Below are 22414 nucleotides of genomic sequence, written 5' to 3' on the forward strand. Positions count from 1 at the left end.
TGCCATCTCGGAGCTGGGGCATAAGGGAGCGGCGAGTGGAATACTGCGTGTCCAATTTCCTGTACAATTTAGATCATGTAACCATGGTAACGGCGCTGACTCATTCAAAGACTGGCAGAATTTACGTCGTATTGTCGACTTTCCGAGTTGCCTATGTGACTGTAAAGTACACCAGGCACGCAGATACATTGAATGTTTGATGATAGGATGATGTGGACTGTATAGACCTCTTCAGGTTCCTGAAATATCATACTATTTTTGGTTCAAAGCTAGCTACACACTAGAGCACAATCAGGTATGTACAGTAGAAAGTTACTCCTGCGATTAGTTTATACTATTGCAGAGTTCCATTACTAGATTCAAAGTTCCATAATGTGTGCCAGGATTTTATAGTTTGGTAGTATGAGTCCGTGGTGATGCCCGAGCACTCAGTGTGGCATGACAAATCGGCAAATCACGAAGTACAGTTGGAAACCGCCTTACTGCCATCAAACAATCATCTCGTTATAACACAATCAAGCCTGTCTGTCTTAGTACACTGTTCTTGATATCATAGGTGTCCTCAGTCATGGGACATTTGGTGATTATAAAAAGTACACAGCAAATGTTTAAAACCGGCACCTAAGAAATCACGGGATGGCCCACGCCTGTTATTAAAAATACACCAAAATGATAAGAATTCTCAAGGCAGAGACCAATGCGCAGCAACACATACGCATACAGTGTTTGCATTTGAGCTGCAATTGCAGCAGTTGGCACTGAGTGTCAGTAACACTCTGTTAACAAGTTACGGCCGCGAGATACATGTATATAGCAAGGAGCATGACTTCATGCCTGGGGTCGCGGGTCACAAGAGAAAACCCGAGCATTAGAAATAATATTAATACACAATGAGAGGCTTTGGGATGCGTCTAGGCAATGCAGTGTAGCCATTCACTGTGGAGAGAGGAGTCAGTGACTGCTATACTAGGTTGTCGTGCACGGGTGACTTATAACCTAGTTACTTGCAGTGACAGTATCGGTAGGACTAGTAAGTATGCTGGCATAACCTGTACAGGCAAACAGTAGAAATAGCATGGAACATGACCAGGTACAAGTGCACAGCGAACATACTGAGGCGCGCTGTCGAAAAGCACGATGGAAGTGGTTGACCTGGAATGTTCTGTTGGGGACTGCCAGCTACACTTGGTTGAACGCAGCTCACTTCCCCGGTGTAAACACTGTAAGCCAACACACACAAATACATGACCTGTCTCAGCACCAAAGGAAACATCTGCCAGGCACAGAACGCGTTCACGCAGAAGATCTGTGATGGCGTGATACTTCTATGTACTATGGAAGGCTATGCACACATATCCTGATGTAGACTATCTTACAGTATGTTTTACATGGAAGCTACCTTGCTTGGACCAACAGTGTACAATCATGCACAACACACAGCCATGAAAAACTTACAAGTAACTACCTGACACTTGACTAACATTCACACTTGAAACATACTTAGGGAAATCAAACAGGCCTTACCGTGACCAGAAATCCATGGAAAACTGATGTTCAGCAGTTATTCCGCGATCTCGTGGGAGGGGTTGTCAACATCATCAGTTTGACCATCTTCATCATCAGCACTGTCTTCATTGTCTCCATGAAGTGTAGGTGCTGCAAGCACTTCGGACACAGCATTGTGCGGATTCGCGCAGGAACTGCATTGGCATGCATCGGTGCAAGAAATGGAGGACTGTAGGCATGAGCACCGGCGCGTTGAACATCCAGTGGCGCAGGCACACCGGATGATCGCCATCAGCTCTGGTGGTGCAGGAGGAAGAAGACCCCACATGATCATGACATTAGAGTCGTCTACCCTCCATCCATGATCACTGATGCTGGGTAGGTCTGGGGATGCGACCAGTGCCCGTTTCCACACACCAGCCTGGTAGTTGGCCCGTTTGACGTGCTGCTCCAAGCTATCGGCGCAGGGTGGGAGCTGAGCAGGGGGTGGGGACCGAGAGCAGAACGCCTTGTACCTGGCCTCGTTGATGCTCTCGAGTTCAGGGTGACCGTAAAGGTGGCAGACATACTTCTCCACTTCCTTCTGGAGGTTGACTGGCAGCACAAAATTGTCGCCCATGTGTGCTAACGCAATCTGGTGGCTTTGCTTGCTCTTAAGGACTTTCCACGCCTTCTTCTTTCCTATTCGGTAGAAGGAGCTGGTGCTGTCGCAGCCAGTGACCGCATGGAGGCCAAGCAAAGCTGAACACACCTGTGCTCCCAGCTTTTCAGCGACAGCAGAGATGTCCACGATGCGTGAGGCTGCCCGTCTGCCAGTCTCAAACAGCAATCGGGCTGGAATACTGGACGCTAGAGCAATGCACAAAACGAGGACGTCGGTGTCGGGTGACCGAATGACCACTGCCGAGTAGTCTGCACTTGCATGGTAGGCATGAAGCAGCATCCGCGTGTCGGCCTCCTCCTGTGTTGACCGGAGGTTTGGCACCTCTTCATACGCTACGTGGTCACCGTTGGCCTTCAGGAGGTAGGCCATGTCCCGGACTGTTATGACAACGCATCCCCCTTGCAGCAGCTGTGCGCACTCTGCAGATTTCCAGTGGTTGAAGAGGAACTGCATGAGCTCCTCCTTGTTGGCACCATTTTTCATGAACAATTTCCAGTTCCTTGGACATGGCTGGTCAGGCCGCAGAATTCTGGTGCGCAAGGCCTTGGGGACCGCAGAGGAAATCACAAATTCCCCGGCACTTGGTCGGCTTGGACAGCTGAAGAACAAGATCTGTTCCTGGAAATAATCAACTAGCAGCTGTTTCAGAGCAAATAAACGCCACCTGGGTGGGTCGTTGACGCCAATGGAAGACAGGAGGGTGGCATACTTCTGGCGCATGCTGGCCATGCTCACACAAGCACCGACGTCTACCTTACTTTGAGATAGGACAAGTGTCTGCACGGACATGGTCAGCTGGGCAAATGCTGCACCGAAGCTGTCAGTATGACCCAGGGACGATGCTGTAGTGGACACTGTGGGCTTCGTCAGGCCCTCGTGTGTCCTCTTGTGAGTGTAGTTGGCCAGGCACGAGCGGTGATACTTGATTTCCCTGGCGATTGCATCTCCACCAGACACCTCCCTCAAGACCCGCGAGTCACTGCGAATTGTTGCAGCATTGACGATGTTATTGCTCGCACTGAACGATATGCATTGGGTCAGTGACTCCTTTTTCCCACTTCTTCTTTTTGACAGGTGCTGGCAGAATAGGCACAAATTTAAATCTGTCTGGCTCCCACTGGAACGGGTCCTCTTTTTGGGGGGCTCAACATCTCTTTGCTCAGGCTCGCTGTCATCACTGTCATCATCATCATCATCACCTTCACTGCCTTCGTCGCCACCAACAGCCTCGACGGGCCGGACAGACTCAGCAACGGCTGTCTTCTTCAAAGTCTTTTTGTTTGTGTACCACTTGTAGCAGGCTTTGTGGTATAGAACTTCGCCGCAAGTTTCTCTATCAAGATTTCCGATCGACATCCAAGTGTCATCTCTCTTCGTCTCAGCTGCATTCCATAGGGTAGTCCAGGTAGTCTCCGTCAAGCGCTTGAGAGGCTGATGAGCAGGAAAATTCGGGTTGTGACAAATGCATTTCACTCCTTCACCTGAAGCTTTCGCCAAGGAAACAGTTTCCAGCCCCAACTCGTCTGCCATGTCGAACAAGACAACTAACAACAGGAATCATAAACACTTGCACCTTCTTATCTGCCATCTACCTGTCTAGGTTGTCGGACAGATCGGCAAAGAAACTTAGAGAGGCCATGCGATCGGCATTGGATGAAAGCAAAAACACAATTGTCGAACCAGTCAAGTAAGTTTGAAATTTAGTCGTGGGCGGACGTCATCATCCTTTTCACTTGCGCAGAATTCGCATATGCGTGTTTTGAGCATGCGCTTAATTTGCACAGTGTTCGTCTTCGTATTCAAACAAGTCGCCGTAACTCCCTTCAGCCCCAACGCAGAAAAGGCACCCAAGCGCGAAATTGTTTGCCCTGCCGATCTCCAACACGTCCAACCACCCACGAAATGTTGGACTCAAATCGACACAGGAAATCAGAAACGAGCACTTTTTGAGAAACCGGCCAACTGACTAGTAGGGTCTTGCGGATTCTGCCGGCAGAAAAATTGGCAGAATTCGGTACTTTTTCTGGTAAGTTCCATGCATGTTTGGTATATGGAAAAACATGGAGCAGAATTCGAGGAATTGCCCGCCATAAGGTTTGTATGGTTCTGCCAATTTCACTGCTTTTCGAGCAGAATCTGCCACCTTTTCGAGCAGAATCCGCCGGTCCCTAATTCTGGGCATTTGAGCACTATGCATTTTACCGGCGCATGACTTTGTGATTGTGTAGTAACACCTTTAGCACTAACGCTACATAACTGTTGCTACATAAAAACGTTATGATTGTAGCGTTGTGGTCAGGTAAATGTATACAAGCCATTTGTGAAGCATGCCCAACCGAGGCCGCGCCGAGGCAGTTCAAGTGACACAAATCCGGAGAAATTAAAAGAGGTTTCTTTTACTTTTAGAATAATGGAGAGCTGTGCAGGAGACATACGCGAAGTGAATATCAAACAGACGAAGAAGAGTTTTTTAGTTGTGCCAGAGGCTCTGGCGATAGCATCTCTAGCGATACTGAAGTAGACACTGATGCATTGCTAAATTTGGACCAGGATGAAGGAGCGGCTATAAAACAGAAAGAGCTTGTTCCAAAAGAACTGCTTTTGCCGAGTCCAGCTCAGGAGGCTCGAAAAGAACTAGAATTTCTCATGGACTCAGTACCAAGTCGATTGCTCAGCAGCGCCTGTCTTACTTTCCTGGTGAAGCACGTACAGTTAGTTGTGGACGGTTGTAATGCCAGGCTTACAGTCAAATGCTATCAGAAAGGAAGAAAGAGTGTGGCAAGCCATTCGTCTACACACCATCTCAAGGAGAAGATGAGAGCACAAGCAAAGGATGTAGAGTGGCAAAATAACTTCTGACCACGTGTTTTCAGGATTTCCGCAAATGGGAGGGCTCTCCATCTGAGATCGGATCTTGTTTGCTACATTACACTCAATGCACAAGGCTCTCCAGGTCCCATCAGCCCACAGACAATCCCACTCCCAGTCCCCGTCCCACCATTCGATCAAAAGCCTCGGACTCACGACCCTCCATGTTCCTCCATGTACATGTACGTCCAGATACATGCAGTACACAGTTCTGGACCATCCAACATTTCGCCACACTGCAGCTCCCGTACAACCCTTTCTCACAGTTCTCACAACAAAGTTTCTTAGCCTTTTCATTACCCATCCCGACCATGTCCAGACCAAGCAATCAGTTTGCTGGAGCAGCAGTCACTGACTTGGATCAGACCCAAAATACTGTATACCCTGGAAGTACGCACTCAACTACCGTAACCAGTCCATGTAACAATGATTATACCGCCACATGGTGAGCGAATCCTTTCCCGTCGTACCGTCCCAGAGAGACGCGAATTAAGCAATGTTACCGTCCCAGCAGGCCAGAGAGACGCGGATCAAGAACTGTTACCGTAACCAAGATAAGAGTGACGCGATCGAACACATCCCTTTTACCGTCCGTCGCGAACACATACATTTTCTCGCTCCACCGAGAGACACATCCTTCACACATTTTAAACACAAGGTCCCTACTTTATCAGTCTACCAACACAATCATACTGCCTCACCACATGAACATAATCATTCGTACACCTGCCTACTGCCTACTTTTGAAAATCACGAGGGCGTGATTATCTGTCTGAAGGGAGTGAGTGCTCCAGATTTGTCAAGCGCCTGTGTGGCCTCATTTCAAATGGGGACACGAAGTTGTATGCCGAGACAATAGGGAGGTTTCGCTCTACGTAATTACGTATGAAAATCCGTATGTCGTAGATCTACGCGCCGGGGAGCGAGGGCAACTTTCATACGTAAATCTCTCTACGGATTTCCGTAGGAAAGCTCTTTTCTACGTTGGGTCCTGAGTAGGACTTTTTGAAATATTTTTTCGCATTTTCCGCATTTGTCCATGGCAACGTTCAAGCCACGCGAAACACAACTAGCTCACAAGGTACACACACCGTACACCACGTGCAAAACAAAAATGGAAAATGCGGTTTCGGTTCACAGTGCATGCGGTGGGCGCATGCAGCCAACGCGTCTCCAAAGCAACAACGCATGTTCAGCAGTCGTGGAGAAATCACGTAGAGCGAAACCAAGAGTACCCCCTGTACTCTTGGCGAAACCCAACAGCTCTGATTTTTACGCATGAAAATTCCGTGCAGGTCCTACGTTATTTTCATACGGAATTCTGTAAAGCGAAACCTCCCTTATGACATATGTCCGGTGTCGACTGGCGTTTGCATTGTTGCGGTCGGCGATCATGTGCATCCGCAGTGCGCGATTGTCATATCACCGTCCTGTGAATGCATTGCGAGAGTTGGCAATCTTGGAGGGCCGGCTGTGAGGTTTTGGAGACAATGGTGGGCAGGACAGTGCCCTTGTATTTTCCTGTTTTTTTTCTTCTTTTTTCTCTCGTTTTGCGTTTCTTTTCACACATACAATTGTTTTCATTTTTCTTGGTGTTGTGTTCACACGTCGAAAATTTGATTGAGAATTATTGTAATTTGCAGCGAAGAGACCACTTGGATTGAAGATGGTGTGTGTGTGTGTGTGTGTGTGTGTGTGTGTGTGTGTGTGTGTGTGTGTGTGTGTGTGTGTGTGTGTGTGTGTGTGTGCGTGTGTGTGTGTGTGTAAGGTTTTCCATGCAGTTATCAAGTAAGACTTTCGTCATAAAGTTACATTAGTTGCACTTCTAATAATGGCAATAAGTAGGGCGAGCTGAAGGTGACATTTGGATTACTTTATTAAACAATGTAAGTGATGGAGACGATGCAAAAACAATCTTAAGGGTAAGGAAAAATACATGTAAGAAGAAAAAAGCTATGGAAAAAAGATGATTCGAACAAGTTTTCGTACAACACTCTTCAGGAATCACCGTTGTACGTACTAAAGAACAAAATGAGAACAAAGGAAATAATATTAGCAATCAAGGTAGGGCCTAGGGTAGCAGGATACAATGACAGCACTATGATATCGAGGTGCGATTTCTCACAAAAATGTGCAGAAAACAAGGGCATACAAGTAAGAATTATTATAATTACAACCCAATACTAGTTCAAAACTAGGATTAGATAAACCTTGTTATAGTTCACACATGTTGTTAGATTGACAGCATGAAACAAGGTGGAGGACACTGTGTTCGGAAACAGTGACCTTACGACAACCATCAACACCCATATGGTTCAAATGGTCCTAACCGGGACCGGGGGCTCTGCCAACCGTGGATGGTTGTAGTAAGGTCACTGTTTTCGAACACAGTGTCCTCCACCTTGTTTCATGCTGTCAATCTTAAACAACAAGTAAGAACTAATACCAATCGTGAGTTGTGGTTTCGGTGTTTTTTTTCTTTCAAAACGTCCTGAAGATGTCTTCTCTTGGTGGTAATCGGACGTGTTACGACGAAGTCTTGCAAGCGTTGCAAACGCCTGCCTCGTTTCCTGCGGAAGCGAAGAGGCGTAGAGCAATAAAACGCTTTGCAGTCAACTTCGTCTTGGATCGTGGGGTCCTTTTTCGCCACACAGAATGAAGGCCTACCAATGGATGGATCACAGACGACGGCCAACAAAAGGAGATCTTGCATCCATGCCACTCGCATATGTCTGGTCACCTTGGCCGTGATAAGACGAGGAGGAAGGTCTGTGAGAGGTGAGTAACTTGGATTTATTTATTTTCAGTCTCAGAATCAGTGAAAGTCGAGAGGATGGTAGTGTGTGGAGTTAGTAAGGGAGTTAGTGCACCAACTTTATTATTATTACTTTGAAGTACTTTCAAACGTCTTCATGAAGGCCCACACACAAAACTGACCACAACTTACAAGGCTTCTTTGTAGGGCTGTTACATGGGGCGTTTACTTGAAACCCGGGTCGACTTTCCACCCGTGATGAATACAGATTGACTGGTAAAATGTATTTCTGTTGGCATATCAGTACAGTAATTGACCCGGATTAATTCACCATTTCATTAGCAATGGTACATTGCGACATGAAGTGGGGGTCGTGTGAGGAGTGTAGAGCGAGATATAACACTGAGTGTATAGTCCTTATGCACATTGTACAGATGTACGAAGTTCTGTACTAGGGCCGTAGGTGTGTACATACCCGGTTGGGTGTTCATTGTGTGCTATACATGCGTGTTTGACCCATTTAGCCTCATAATTCGCGGCGAACAATCACTTTTCCAGCTTCTTCACTTTGGGATTGAACTAACGACTCGCTAGATCACTGTCGAAAAAGTGTTCGTATGAAATGCCTTCAGGGCCCATTTCGCTGTGGAAATGGCAATAAACACAATAGGGTCCTGCACATTCAACACCCAACCGGGTCTACGGGATTCTACGGGATTTCGTGCATCTGTACAACGTGCATAAGGCCTATTGCTTTCAAATCCATCAAGATTACATTAAACCCAACCGATTTTAAAAGTCTTTTTTTACACAAACACATGAAAATTTCGACTCACATTCTTTACGGATGCCTTTGGAAAATCGCAAAACCGACCACAGCGGCAGCTACAACGAGAATAGCAACATGAGAACACAGTGGTCGCAGCGTGCTAGCAGGCACAGAAGACAGAGTATTAGCAATGAAAGGAAAAACTCAGAAGGAAAACCCATCCAACCGGGAAAGGAAGACCCAAGCCTAACAAGGGCACCCAACGTTCCTCGGAATAGCCAGGAACAAGCGAGAAATAAGGGAGGGAAGGGTAGGGACACTGTGATATCTCGCTCTACGCTCCTCACACAACCCCCACTTCATGTCGCAATGTACCATTGCTAATGAAATGGTGAATTGCGTATCGGAGCTTCGATATAACAGTGTATGTTGAAAGCGCCAACCTAACAGGACGCCATAAAAGCAAGACGTAAAAGAGAACAAACGCGGATAACGTGAAAAGGGGGTATAAGCCGTAGCAAACAAAGAGCATGGCCAGTGTTCATGCCGTATGGGAAAGCTGAAGCACAGCAGAGCCTAGCTGAGCCCGGGCAGGCACATCCGAAGACAGTCGGTGGTAAAATCGACAGAATGTGGATTCCTGTCGCCAGTCAGCCGTGGCGAGGATCACATCAGTTGACACACCCCTGGATGCAGCGGCCGACGTAGACGCACCACGGGTGGAGTGTGCCAGAAAGGTCGGGTCAATGCCCGCCTGCCGCATGACCTCCTTCAGCCAACGCGCACTGGTAGGGGAGGACACAGGGCGATGGGGTTTGCGGAAGGAAACCAATAGTTGAGCAGGGCGGCAGTCCGGGTGCCAGGTGGCCGACTGCCGAGCTTACTCCAGCAAGTGGACGACAGGACAAAGGCGAGGGTTGGCGAAAGCCGCGAACTCAAGCCGCTTCAGTGGCGCACCCACACGCTGAGTCTTGGTGGGAGCCCACAAAGGAATGGATACCATGTCCGGCGACACAATAAGGCCGTCAGAGGCCAACTTCCAAAGCTCATCTGCCCGCGCGGCCCTGGTAAGGGCCAGCAGCATTACCAGGCGCATAGGAGAGCTGCTTGTTGGTCAGGTCGGCAACAAGGGGCCAGGTCAGGAGAAACGCCAAGACAGTGTGCACATCCCAGGTACAAGAGTAGCGCGGAGCCGGTGGCCGAGTATGGTAGATGCCCTTGAGCAGGCGGACGACCAGCGGGTGGGAGTCGATGGGCGAACCGTCAATCGGCAGAAGAGCACCAGAGAGGACCGAACGATAGCCAGAGATGGTACGGTAAGCACGACCCTCCGTGAACAGCACCGACAGGAAGGTGAGCACATCCATTAGACGCGGTCGAACAGGATCGACTTGCTGTTCCATACACCAACGATTCCAGCGTGACCAAGCGCTGTCGTAATGCCGTGCTGTACTCCGGCGCCAGGAAGCCATGAGCAGGGTGGACACTGATGGAGGAAACTATCCACCCGAGAACGGATACCAGGCAGGCGATCAGGTACAGCTTGCCGGCCTGGATCAGAGGGTGAGGCTCCCCGAGGGGACCGAGGAGTAGGTCGGCCCGGGATGGCAGAAGGAGGGGGCTTGGCCGTCAGAGTGCTGAGGAGAAGAGGGAACCAGACAGCTCCCCGCCACAGCGGCATGATCAGGACCAATGAACTAACCCGTTGGCGGAGCACTTCGTGAAGAACACGGCCGATCAGGGCGAATGGAGGAAAGGCGTAACCGGCCACCTCGGCCCAATCCAGGGTGAATGCGTCGGTATTGATGGACGATGGCTCTGGCCGCCAGCTGACGTACCGCGGTAACTGAGCGTTGATGCGCAAGGCAAACAGATCGACGGCGCTGGGCCGGAAGAACTCCTGCAGAGTGGAGAAAACGGCGGGATTGAGTTGCCACTCCGCGCTGCTGTGGTTCCTTGAATAGAAGTCGGCGTCGATATTTAGACGGCCGGGTAGGTACTCCGCGAGCAGGTGAATGTCCCGGGCCAGGCACCAGTCCCACAGCTCCGTGGCTAGACGGCTCAGGAGAGAGCTGTGAGTGCCACCCATGCGGTTGACGTAAGAGATGGCAGCCTGGTTGTCCATCTGGAGCAAAACGGTGCTATGACGGTTTCGCCGGGCAAACGTCTGAACCGCCAGGGATCCTGCCAGGAGCTCCAAGGCGTTGATGTGGAGGGAGGCCTCGGCAGGTGACCAGCGACCATCGGTATGGAGAGCCCCGCAAGCCGCGCCCCAGCCGCCATGAGATGACGCGTCGGACTGGATGACGACGCTCGGGGTTGCCACCTGGAGAGACCGGCCTGTCCAAGCCTGTAGTCTAGATGCGCTTGATTCATCAGGTCATGCATTACATGCATGTAGCTTAGATTCACCGTCACCATGGTCACTGTCACCATGCATGACATGTGGATATGACAATTCACTTAGTTTCTAGTTCTGTCCTACTGAGCGTCATATGACACTCCGAGGACCGAATTCATGCGCGTTGGCGCGCTTTTTGCTTTGAGTTGTTCTTTTGGACAGAAGAAATAATTAATTAGTTTACCAGAAAAGCCGTCCGGCATCGTTGTGACTGTCACATGAGCGTGAACACTGAATGCTTATTGCTGTGCAATCACTTGCTCTCCCATTTGCTAAATTTAAATAATAATTATTGTTCATTCCTCTGGCTGTCTCGACAAATGAGCTTCTGTATGGACTCTTGTCCATTGTGACGTGCCATTCAATGAATGTGTGCTGCGATGCACTTGTCGCCTACCACCACACACGCACATTGGCACGGACACAAGCTGTTGTAAACTGTTACCGTCGTCCCACGGCTGTGTGCCATCCACATGAACACTTTGGGGCGTTTTTTTTCTTCTTCTTCTTCTTCACCAAAAAGGACATGAGGCAATGATCAGGACTATCAGCATGAAACAAATCGATTGTTTCATATAATGTACTGAAAATGACCAACGCTGCACGGGTTAACTGGTAGAGCAGAGAGAGGTGACGCACAGTGACCAGAGAATGTACAAAAGAAGGTACACACAACACAAAAACACACAAAAAGCACTGAACACTAGACTATTTCGCCGCACCGAAAAGATATCGATAGAAAAAACACACGTACATTCTCTGCCACCACCGATCATCGTTTTATGCTTGCTATTCATGTACTAAACTACTGCTTTGTTTGCTTGCCTGCAATGGACATGGCGTAGAGTAATAATAATTATAGTGATATATGTACAGGGCAGGGCGTCCTACATCATAATCCAAAAACACCAGCCGAGCGAGAGGAATATATGTACAAGTAGTGGGCAACAAGTGGTCTGTCAATAATTAAACACATTTTAGACTGGTAGCAGGCAGGACTGCTCTCGTAAGACTGCAGCCGAAAGGAGGCGACGGCAGACTAACTTCGTGTACCGACAGACTAACTTTGTGTACCGTACTGCAGACTAACTTCGTGTACCGTACGGAAGGCACAGTTTTATTGAAACGGTAAAGAAATAAACCGGTAATAGAAACGCGGACAGGGGTACGAACAAGACTAGAAAAGAGATCACATGCGATCGCCTACGATCGCTACTCAAGTTTCGGGTTATGTTTTACCTCCAGCAGACAGGTCCTCAATGCTGTGTCTGCCTGCTAATCCTCAGTGGAGTGATGCTTCTTCACCACTGACCACTCTCTAAGAGTCACCTGGACGCACCAACCACCCACACCCACACACACACCACCGCCACTGCCAACGCCACCTGCGTTCGCATCGCACCAAAGCAGTGCACGGCCTGATAGCAACATTCAGGATGTAGAGCTGGGCGGCTGATGGTCTGGGCGCATTTGCGACAAGACATTGTCGATCCACTGGAGTGGGCTGTGCAGAGTGACTTCAATCCAACACGGAGTACTTGTTACCTCCTGTCGGTGATACTCTGAGCCCCAGCCCTTGACAAAGCTCACTCTGAAATGGCAGTTAGAGACGAGGTTGCTGACTGCATCGTATCCCTGGTGTACAGCTTCGGTCAGATCAGCAGCAAACCGTGGGTTGTTGAAGACCCTCATGTTGCGTGTCTTGGTCAGCTTGCACACGGTGGATGGGTTGAAGTGGTTAATGGCATTGGCGTTGCGCGACTGCACAAACAGGCTGGCCTCGCTCAGGCATTCGACAAACACCTCACCACCAATATAGAACATGTGCATGCCTTTGCCAATGTGCTTGCGGGCACTTTCAATGGTACTATTACGACCTGGATTGGACAGGAGGCCCAATGAGAACCGGTCCTGCTGCTGGTTAGGATCTGTGAAGCCATCAACAACAATGGAGGTCTTGCTGCTGTGCGCCAAGAATGGTTCACCAACTCGCTGGTTCAGCTCATAGTAATGGATAGCACACCAGCAATCCTGCTCCGGGTAGGGGACGGGTACGGCGTTGGCGGCTGCAAAACGCACACACGTACATAACACATGCAGGCGAGCATGCACGTGCACACGCGCGTGCGCCCACACACACACACACACACACACACACACACACAAACACACACACACACCTCAGACCTGTCCATCGCAGAAGCAATGATAGCCAACAGCTATGTTAGACATAGCAACTAGTGCTGGGATTACACCATTCAACAGCTTGCAGGGCTGATGAATTGACCGCCACTAATTCTAGCCTGGTATCCACCACACAGCTGATTGAAGTGGCTTTTTCTGGCCAGTGAATCCCTATTTTTCATTTTATTCATTCTTTTTTTTCTTTTTCGACACACACACACCACACCACATACTCCGGCATACACTGGCTGTTGGTAACCACCCAGGAGAATGAGAAAGAGAAGAAAGACGTGTGCGACCTTAATCGTCTGGAATTGAACCCGCAACCTCTCGATTGGAAATCGACTGCACATACCACTGCGCCATATGGGACACACACACGCGCACACACAGCATGATTGCATTGTTGCTGACGGTCTTTATGAATTTTTTGGAGCGAGCAATGCATTGCAACCTCCTTGGACCAAAACCGTCGACTCGGCGCCAAAAATCCAAGGATCCTGAGATTTTCATTTTTCACTCGCTAAATATTAGATGCAGTCAGCAACTTCATCAGGCCCTGTGTCCGAATCTGCTTATCTATCTCGCCCAGATTCAAATTACTTGAAAGACCTGCCAGGCACTATTATACATAACAAGACATCACTTTGACCATGATGCAAGAGCGTCAGGCGAAATAGCACGTCATAGTACATTCGAGATAAGCGGGAAGAAGATGACGACGTCCACTAATTTAGTATCTGTGCACACAAATCTGCTGTGTGTGTTACTCTGTGTGTCAGCTATGGCATCATCGCCTGTGGTTCCATGCCTAGCATGTACGTCTGAACCATCCTGCAAAGTTTGAATGACGTAGGTTGAGCGATCGCTCCGCGAAACATACTTTTTGAAATTCTCTTCATAGTATATCTTCCACCATTGAAATTTCGAATTTCTTCGAATTTTTTGCTGAGAGGGGTGGCTTGCAACCTCGATATGGCTTGTTCCAGGCATGCTTTGGAGCCATCGCCTGTTGAAGTAGTGGCGGGGATCTGCCCTGCAACTGCTACAACAACAAAATATTCGATCTGAGAAAGGGTGAGACCGCGAATCTCGGTTGAATATTGAGTATTTCAAGCCTTTTCACGACGAAGATGGAGTTTTTTTCGGAGATGGACGTCGCGGCAAAGGACATGGTGTCCGACTTCTGGCGTCTGGTGAAGCCAGGGATCATTTGTCCAGTCAGGTCGGCAGCCTAACCGTCGGTAAGCTTGTGTTTGGATCCCCTTCTGCTCGATGTGGTAGATCACAAACAATTTGATATCGCACAAATTGATCTCAGCATCGTGTGTACAGTATTTTATATTCAGAAAATCCCAAAGTGTCTCTGTGTGGCCGTCCTATGCCACGAGAAACTCCAATCAGGCTCCTATGTCCTCTGCCTTCATGATTGAATTTGAATAACGAACACAACAATCGAGGGCGGCTTTGCAATGAAAAATACAGCCATACTGGAGCTGATAAAAGAAGAAAAAAACGTGCTCAGGATGAGACTCGAGTACACGCATACTCTCCCAGCAGGTGAAACGCAAATTTTTGTGAAAAATGCGTGTCGCCGACTGACCAGTAATTTTCGCCTGACGGTACCGGCGTCAACAGTTTCAATATTGAATAGAACTGAAGTTGGAAATTGGCCTTGGGAACAGCATGTCTCTTCCATTGATCAGACTTTGGTGGCTGGAACAGCATGTCCCTTCCAATGACCTAAATACGCTATGGGCTGGAGCTGGACTTACGAATGCTGACGTGTGGACTCGGAGCTGGTGGATTGGCCATGCTATCTGTAAAAACAACAATAAAGACATCAGCATAAAGGCATATAGTAAGTTATATGTGTACGTTCTGACCAAAAATACCCAAGTTGCTGGTGAGGTATGTAGAAAGTAGTTGGGTGGACACACCCATTCCCAAAGCACTGCAAACGACCGAACCAATTCGTACCGTACAACAGTTCGGCAACATCGTCCCCGTCAGGTACAAATGAAATAATGATGCCATGCAGGCCAAACAAGAGCAACAACATGATCTAGCGCCAAGCGAGTAGTATATACAATGAGTTAAGCGGCAAAAGTGTAGGTGAGGCATTTAATGCCAGAACCCAAACATATTGTGAGGTCACATTCAGTCATTGTCGCCTTCCTAACACCTATATTTCTCACCTCATGCACTCATACTGAAAGAGGCATGCCAGTGAGGTAAGCTTCAATTGTAAGTGATCTTTTCAGTGAAGCATACAGGCTCTGTGGTTATTTATAATCGGATTGTCCAATTCAGTGGATTATGCAGTACATTGTACACGCATGCGGTTCTGCTGGTACCGTGTAAAAAAGTAGAGCGGAGAACACAAATGAAGAGGACAGTGGCGGAGAAGCAAAAATAAACGCCTGGTTGTGGCAACACCGTTCCTGAAAACAACACGCGGATAATCTTACTCATATCTACAGCGCTTCCAGCTTCTGATGCAGGTGATGAGGGCGACCGCATGTCGTCTGGATAGTAAGCAGGTACAGGTGACTCTATAGACACACAAGAAGCATAACACACGCCATCTATTAATTTGTTATTAGTCTCAGCACAGGTGATTACTGGCGTGAACGGTTTCAGTCATGCCACTTTCGCTAAAAAAAAGTGTAGGTACAGGATGCGCGTCGTCGGGAGAAAGGAACGTGGACCAGCTCTCCCAGTGCCGGTGGTTTCCCATACAAGTTGGGTACACAATGCACTGGTCCACATACGTTCATGCCACCGGAGAGACAGGCTCAGCCTGGGTGAGTAAAGTTACCACCGATGTGTGTACCAAGCTTACAAGCTCAGCGCTACGCATGCTAAACTTTCGTTGAAGCTCGATGAGATTGCAATACCAGACTCTTGGTCGACTGGGTTTGCATTCGCAAAAAGCCTCCAACCTTCAGCCCCATGCATCCGTATGTTTGATGACAAGAGTGACTGACATTGTTCAGTATACAGTCAAACCTCGTTAGGACGAACTTCAAGGAACTGAACAAATCTGTTTGTCTTATCGGGAGCTCTTCTTATCCAGATCTGACAAAAAAATCGATATGCATATCATATGGATTGTATTTACGTGAAGGTACATGCTGTGGTACATGAGAAGCATTTTATTCTTAGCATAAGCCAGAAACAGGTAAGTACAATGATAATGTGCAATGAATCACAACTGTGCCGAAACCTGGATACAAAGACCACCTGTGCATGTGCGTGCGTGCGTGTGTGTGTGCATGTGGGGGGGGGGGGGGGGGGCTATACTCAAGTCTGTCTGTTCAGCGGAGGTTGTTACTTGGTCTGCGTCAGCAATATTGTCACTTATCTTTAGACCATTTGAACTGAGACTTTGGACATCAACGCGTGCACTTGAGACGATAAAACTTGGTATGATGGAAGGTAAGGTAAAGAATGACAGCTGGCCATGAGGAATTTATTGTCCAAGGAGGGTTCATACTCTTTTGGACCTCCTCATCGCTGCTCTCGGTGCTGGTGACAAATATGTTTTGCTCGGGATCGACACTCTCGCTTTCGCAAGCTCATCTCTCTTCCTCTCCGCTGCCTGGCTATTTTCTAAAGGGAAGTCGGCCGTGACCGTCGCCTTCTCTATAGGACTTTCGCATGGGCAGCATGACTGCCTGTGTGGTTCAAATCAGTCGCAGTTCTTTTGCAAGATTTATTTTGGACGACGACGACGGCTACAGTACTTGCAAATCTTCACGACGCGCTGGATACTCAGAGCGCTGAGCTGGAGGTGAGGGAACTGCGATCTCAGCTTGGCGAGCGATCCCTGAGGTGAGCGATCTCGGCCTGTTTTGCAAAATGGAACTGATTCCGAGGAGCCGGTTACTTTCTTGTGCGTCGCGCTGCTCTTGCCTGCGCAGTGTGACAAGATAATCTACTTTGATGCGGCGCTGTATCAATCAGAATCACCCACCCGTCGCTTTCGAAATCCACTCGAAGTCTAGCTAGACCATTCAGGTACTAGTAAACTAATTTACTAACCAAAATTGGGATGAAATGGGCCGCCAAGTGAGCATTGACGACATAAATAAAAAAGCTGAAAGATAAGTAGCAATATTGCCGACGCGGACCAAGTATGTCCATTGGTTGGGTCTCTAGTGCACAGTTGCTGAGGCTGGTTGGTAAAGTAACTCGTCTGATTTCACTTCAAGGTACCAATGCATCTAGTGTCTGCTTCCATTTTAAGAAGCAGCGTACCCTACGTACTGGTTACCCCAGCAATTGTTGGGAGTACACTGGTAACTGTCTTGGCCGTTTTTACACCGCTGTGCTCAGGGTGGTGTAGACAAGGTGCGCATTGGGGGTCGATTCGCATGGCTTCGCCAGTTATGTGGATTGGGCAGTTATCTCGGTGCTTGTCTTGATCTGTTTCATGCAGGTCTTGCCCGCTATCGTTGCTACAAGAGGAAATCAGTGGGTGGACATCCAGGGCACATGCAGATTGGTGTGCTGCTTTTGGGATTGGCGTGCATGCATACACGGTATTTTAGAGGTGCTCAAAATTTTAGGTACGTATGAGGGCAAACGACCAGGTTACGAGAACAGCTAGTTTAGAGGTGCTGTACAGAGAGTCAGAGAAGCTATTCCCCAGTGGATGATGGGTGTAAGTGTCAGTGTGGCTATCGAAAATTTTAGGAGGCACGCGAAAATTGTGAAAATAAAAGTACCGTATTCAAAGGTACCGTGAGACCGCCCCACCATCTCGTCCTTTCGTGGTCGTGCTGTGGAGGTGGTCTCCTGTCTGTAGGTCATACGACACAAGCCTTGTACACAGACTGCACGCCTTGCAGTCAATCTGTACTCAATTTACCTTAGAGTGGACACGAGCTCCACACAAAACTTGTAAGTGTGATCTTGTTCTCACACCGTACACACTTCGTTGCACTCTGCCATATGATTTTCCTTTTCGTCAAGGTGGGGCGCTCTCGCGAGACGGGGCGCTCTGGCCGCACTTACATACACTGAAAATTTGGGAAATTACAGTAATCAGGCCTTACCTGGGGCACCAAAAGCTGTGGGTCCATTATGTGCCGGAGAGGCACCAGGTGCCTGGGCATTGCTGGGTAGGGAGAGTGCCTGAGGTCCCGAGCCAGTCACCCGATGAGAAGGCGGACGGTCGGAAAACCGGGGCACTAGGACGGGCGGTAGCACTGCAGGACCAATAGAGAACACAAACGAAAGACAAACGAAAGAAAAACGAGAGACAAACGAAAGACCTTCTTTTTATACAATCACATGACACATAGCCTCTGGAAAGTGCTGTATTTCTAACGGTATACCTGGGTGCTTGAAGTCCGGCCATGGTGTTCTAATTCTAACCACCAATAACAGTTTTCATTACTACTGTTTTCATAACTTAATGGTGTCAAGAAGGGAAAAATCTCAGAAGAAAAAATGACTGTCACCACCCTGGAATTGAAACAAGGACCTTCACTTGCGGCCAGCAATGCTCTAATCCACTGAACTATAGCGGAACTATCATCCCAGCAGAGACGACCTTTCAATAATTTCTTCGGACTTCAAAACTCACGCTTCCCGTGACACTACACAGGCTGCAGTGCTGGTGGGACGCAGACCCTTACTGTGCCCGCACACTTCATGCACAAACTACATGACTGATGATTGTAGTGTCAAGAGCACATAACCCGGGGGTTACGTACTCTTGCTACATGTAGTAATAAGTATGCAGGGAGCCCCGATGTACTTCAGTATCAAATTTCATTACTTTGGGTGCTGAAAGGGAAAATGCTGCCATTCTGTTGACTCACAGTCTTTGCCAAGAGAAGACTACGATATGGTATTTTCATTATGCCAATGGACAGAAGCCTGCAACGAATAGTAATGCTATACCTAGCAAGTGAGTTTTCAAAGTGCTGTTGCAGCATAGAAATTGCGTTACATTTTATACGAAAATAGACTTGGGCAAACCTAATATCAGCGGACAACAGAGCGTCTAGCAGATCTTCAATCAAAATATACGTATACAAAGTGCGCAAAAATATACTCGAACCGAATTTCGCAACATCAAGAGCCACCAGCTAAGAGCCGACTCGTGTGGGATTTGTGCTGATGATTCGAAGTTCACTACACAATGTACAAGTCAGTTTAAAGTGCATGAGCAGGCTGTACTGGCCAGTTCAGTGTCCGCGGAATCCGTGTCTAAGGTGCATGGCGCAACTCTGCGTGACAATGCGAGCATTTTGACATACATGATGTGTTGGAGGTACATGTTTGGAAGTTAAAAATTAGAAAACATTTCCTGGCAATTCGGGGTTCAACTTATCAGGATTCCACCTGTAATTGCCAACGCATGCCTGATCCGCAGCATCTACCACTTGTTTAAATCAGTTATTGCACAGCTGCTGGGCCACCAATAGTTTGGAATACGCCATTGCAATGCATTTCGAAACAGCAGTCCTGTTCTGTGCGGACTGCGGAGCACTCCTTACTTACCCTAAGCTAAGCCCAACATCACAATGCGTGCCTGTTCAGCGCATTTCCATTTGTACAAAATAGTCATTTCCTTCCTTATTGCGCTCAGGCATCCCCATCGCAGCCAATGCAAACCAGAATATTTACAGGAAAAGCTGACAGCGTACAGAAGGATATGAAGAACTTGATCACCACAAGTGTTGTTTGGTGCACAGCGACTCGCTACTAAATTATTGGACCACGATGAAGAGGGCGAGCTGAATTCACTTTTGTTTACTGTATTCGACATGTGGCAACGAATAGAAATACCGTGATGATGGTATAAAAGGAGAAAGAGAACGAATTAAGAAAGGACATTGTGAAAGAAGAATCCGACAAGTTTTCTTACAACACTCATCACGAACCATCGTTGTTTACCATAATTATTACCATAATTATTGTAGTCTCTTAGTTTATTTCCATCATTCCCTGTAGTATTTTGAGAAGAAGGGAACGAAAACGTTCAATACTTTTGACACATGTCCTAATTGGCTGGTGGTGATTCTTGCGTAGATGCATGCATAGACAATACATTTTTTGTAATAATTATTACCATAATTATTTAAATAAGCGACGAGACGACAATAGTTTTAGAATCGCGATAAACAGAAAGAGCTAAACAGTCATTTCATAAATATTTACAAGCTCGTGCGATCGCGTTTTACGTAACTTTGTGGGCTGCATATAGCACACTCGGATATTTATTTGGAGTTTCCCTGATCACATATTTGGAGGATGGAGCACTGCACCGGTCCATTCTGCACTGACTGTGTGCATATCGGGCCTAATGCCTAGTAATGGACACACAATGACCGGCGACAAAGACTTTTGAAGGCAATGAAGCCCGCGCAAACTTCGTTCCACAACGGCACTGAGGAAAAGACAATCCCAAGGACGGAATGGGAAACATGATGCAATGCCGAGCATAGCTGCTATCTCTTCGCATTCCGCTAGCAACATGAGCATGCGAGCAGTAGAGAACACTCCAAGCAATAATTCCCAACAATTTGTAGTGCGGATATCATATGACCCCACGTACACGTACACGCATCACGGAAGTAACCGACGGATCGCGGAGACGCAAAGCCCAGCAAGGCCACGTGCAAATAACTAACTACAATGTACCTTCAACATTACAAAAATATCCATTCAAGGGAAGAAACGCAAAGGCATTCAAACTGCAGACAAGATCATGCACTTCGCAATGTTGTCACACGCAGGGCTATTTTTTCGTTGCAAAGACACATCAAAGCAAGTACTGGCCGGCAGTAGACTAGACGCAATACGTGTTTGCCTGGATCAAAACCAGAATGTATAATTATTCTTTCGCCGCCCCCAATGATTCTTACCAGGTGTCTCAACTCTTCCGTAGTGGAACGGATTGACGCAGACATCTTTCTTGTTGTAGGAAAAGGCGAATTCGCAGCTGTCAATAGGCTTCAGCTCATGATGGCTCTGCAAATCTGGCCATCTCCACACGCGACAATATATTACATGGGGCAGGCCTTTACGATGGCTGACTTGCAAGCGGCCGTCGAGCGAACGGGGTATCGTCACACATTTGCTGGGCTGATCTGGCCTCTGCAGCGCTCGCTCCAACTCCTCCAGCATGGGCTTATTCTTTTTCAGCTTTTTGTAGAGCGCGTCCACAGCTTTCGTGCCCCATGCTTCGTCCTCGTCACCCTGTCGCCAGCCCAGAAGGCGCTTGACGGTTGGGTTGGTTCCAAAGTTCAGAAGACTACTCCCACCAGACGCCATGGCCTGGAACTCAAGGAAGACCACAGCAGATGGAGCAGCAGAGGAGGACAAGTGTTACTCGAAGCGAGAACACCGAAATAATGTTGCTCACACTAGCACTCGATTCACAACAACAGTATGCGTGGTAGTGTCCCAGGTGTACTGGTACACAGCATGATTGTTGTTTTGTAGACTTGAGGCTGAGCTCAGCGAGTCTTTGGGTGACTCATAAGTCAAAGCTCAGAACAATGTACATGCATGCATGCAGTGCAGTGAGTTGCACTGTGAAAATCTCGGTAGACGTAGGCCAAATTTTGTAGACAAGTACTGAAGTAGAGCTACGCAGTGCAATATGAGCAGATCTGCACGCTGCACTAGTTACTACAATACAGCGGAGATCGGATATAACGACCATGCATATTATGCAGTCAACTTCGCAAATTTAATAACGATATAACGACAATTCGCGAATAACGACAGAATTTCCATATGCCCAGAGCAAAGTCCAGCGCATCTACCGGTACTACTAGTAACTGTATTCATGGTATTACAGCAATTATGTAATGACTAATGAGACATCGGTACCGGGTATTACTATACCGTATTTCCGCGCATATAGCCATGGCGACATGTAGGTGAAACATCGCTGTTTTGGACCAAACTTTTGGAGAAAATAGCCTCGGTTTTAACGCCATGGCGCTAAAAGTGAGAGACGCTTACATGCAAAAAAATCGGCAGAGTATGAACTTCGAGTACTCGTATGGTGCCGTTGCACGTTCATGTCGAGCATCCACATACTTTCAATTTTCCATGAAAATTTCAAATTGTGAACCTATTGTGTACAAGGTAGCATACAAACTTACTTGTGTGAAGGTGCGATGGCGGTATGGCATGTGACAGTGGGAATGGGTACATGTAGAGAGAATCACCGCTACTGTAGGTTCACTGAAAGAATTGAACTCACCTTTAACGCCGGATGCAACTTCCTCCACA

The 22414-nt window shown here is 47.9% G+C and overlaps 2 protein-coding genes across 2 annotated transcripts; both read right to left on the reverse strand.

The window, feature by feature from the left end:
• Window positions 1-826: 826 nt before the first annotated feature.
• On the reverse strand, window positions 827-2731 carry LOC135815868 (uncharacterized). Its single transcript, XM_065329214.1, has 2 exons — window positions 1525-2731; window positions 827-1220 (listed from the first exon to the last, which is right to left on the reverse strand). The coding sequence occupies exon 1, from the start codon at window positions 2651-2653 to the stop codon at window positions 1562-1564; it is 1092 nt and encodes a 363-aa protein (XP_065185286.1). The 5' UTR covers window positions 2654-2731; the 3' UTR covers window positions 827-1220; window positions 1525-1561.
• An 8759-nt stretch (window positions 2732-11490) lies between these two features.
• On the reverse strand, window positions 11491-21551 carry LOC135815866 (mothers against decapentaplegic homolog 5-like). The gene is made up of 5 exons (XM_065329213.1): window positions 21034-21551; window positions 18211-18363; window positions 15619-15702; window positions 14923-14967; window positions 11491-13029 (listed from the first exon to the last, which is right to left on the reverse strand). Exons 1-5 carry the CDS (start codon window positions 21440-21442, stop codon window positions 12395-12397), a joined length of 1326 nt encoding a protein of 441 aa, XP_065185285.1. The 5' UTR covers window positions 21443-21551; the 3' UTR covers window positions 11491-12394.
• Window positions 21552-22414: the final 863 nt, after the last annotated feature.

Source organism: Sycon ciliatum, chromosome 4 (assembly GCF_964019385.1).
Source record: "Sycon ciliatum chromosome 4, ocSycCili1.1, whole genome shotgun sequence".
NCBI classification, from domain to species: domain Eukaryota; kingdom Metazoa; phylum Porifera; class Calcarea; order Leucosolenida; family Sycettidae; genus Sycon; species Sycon ciliatum.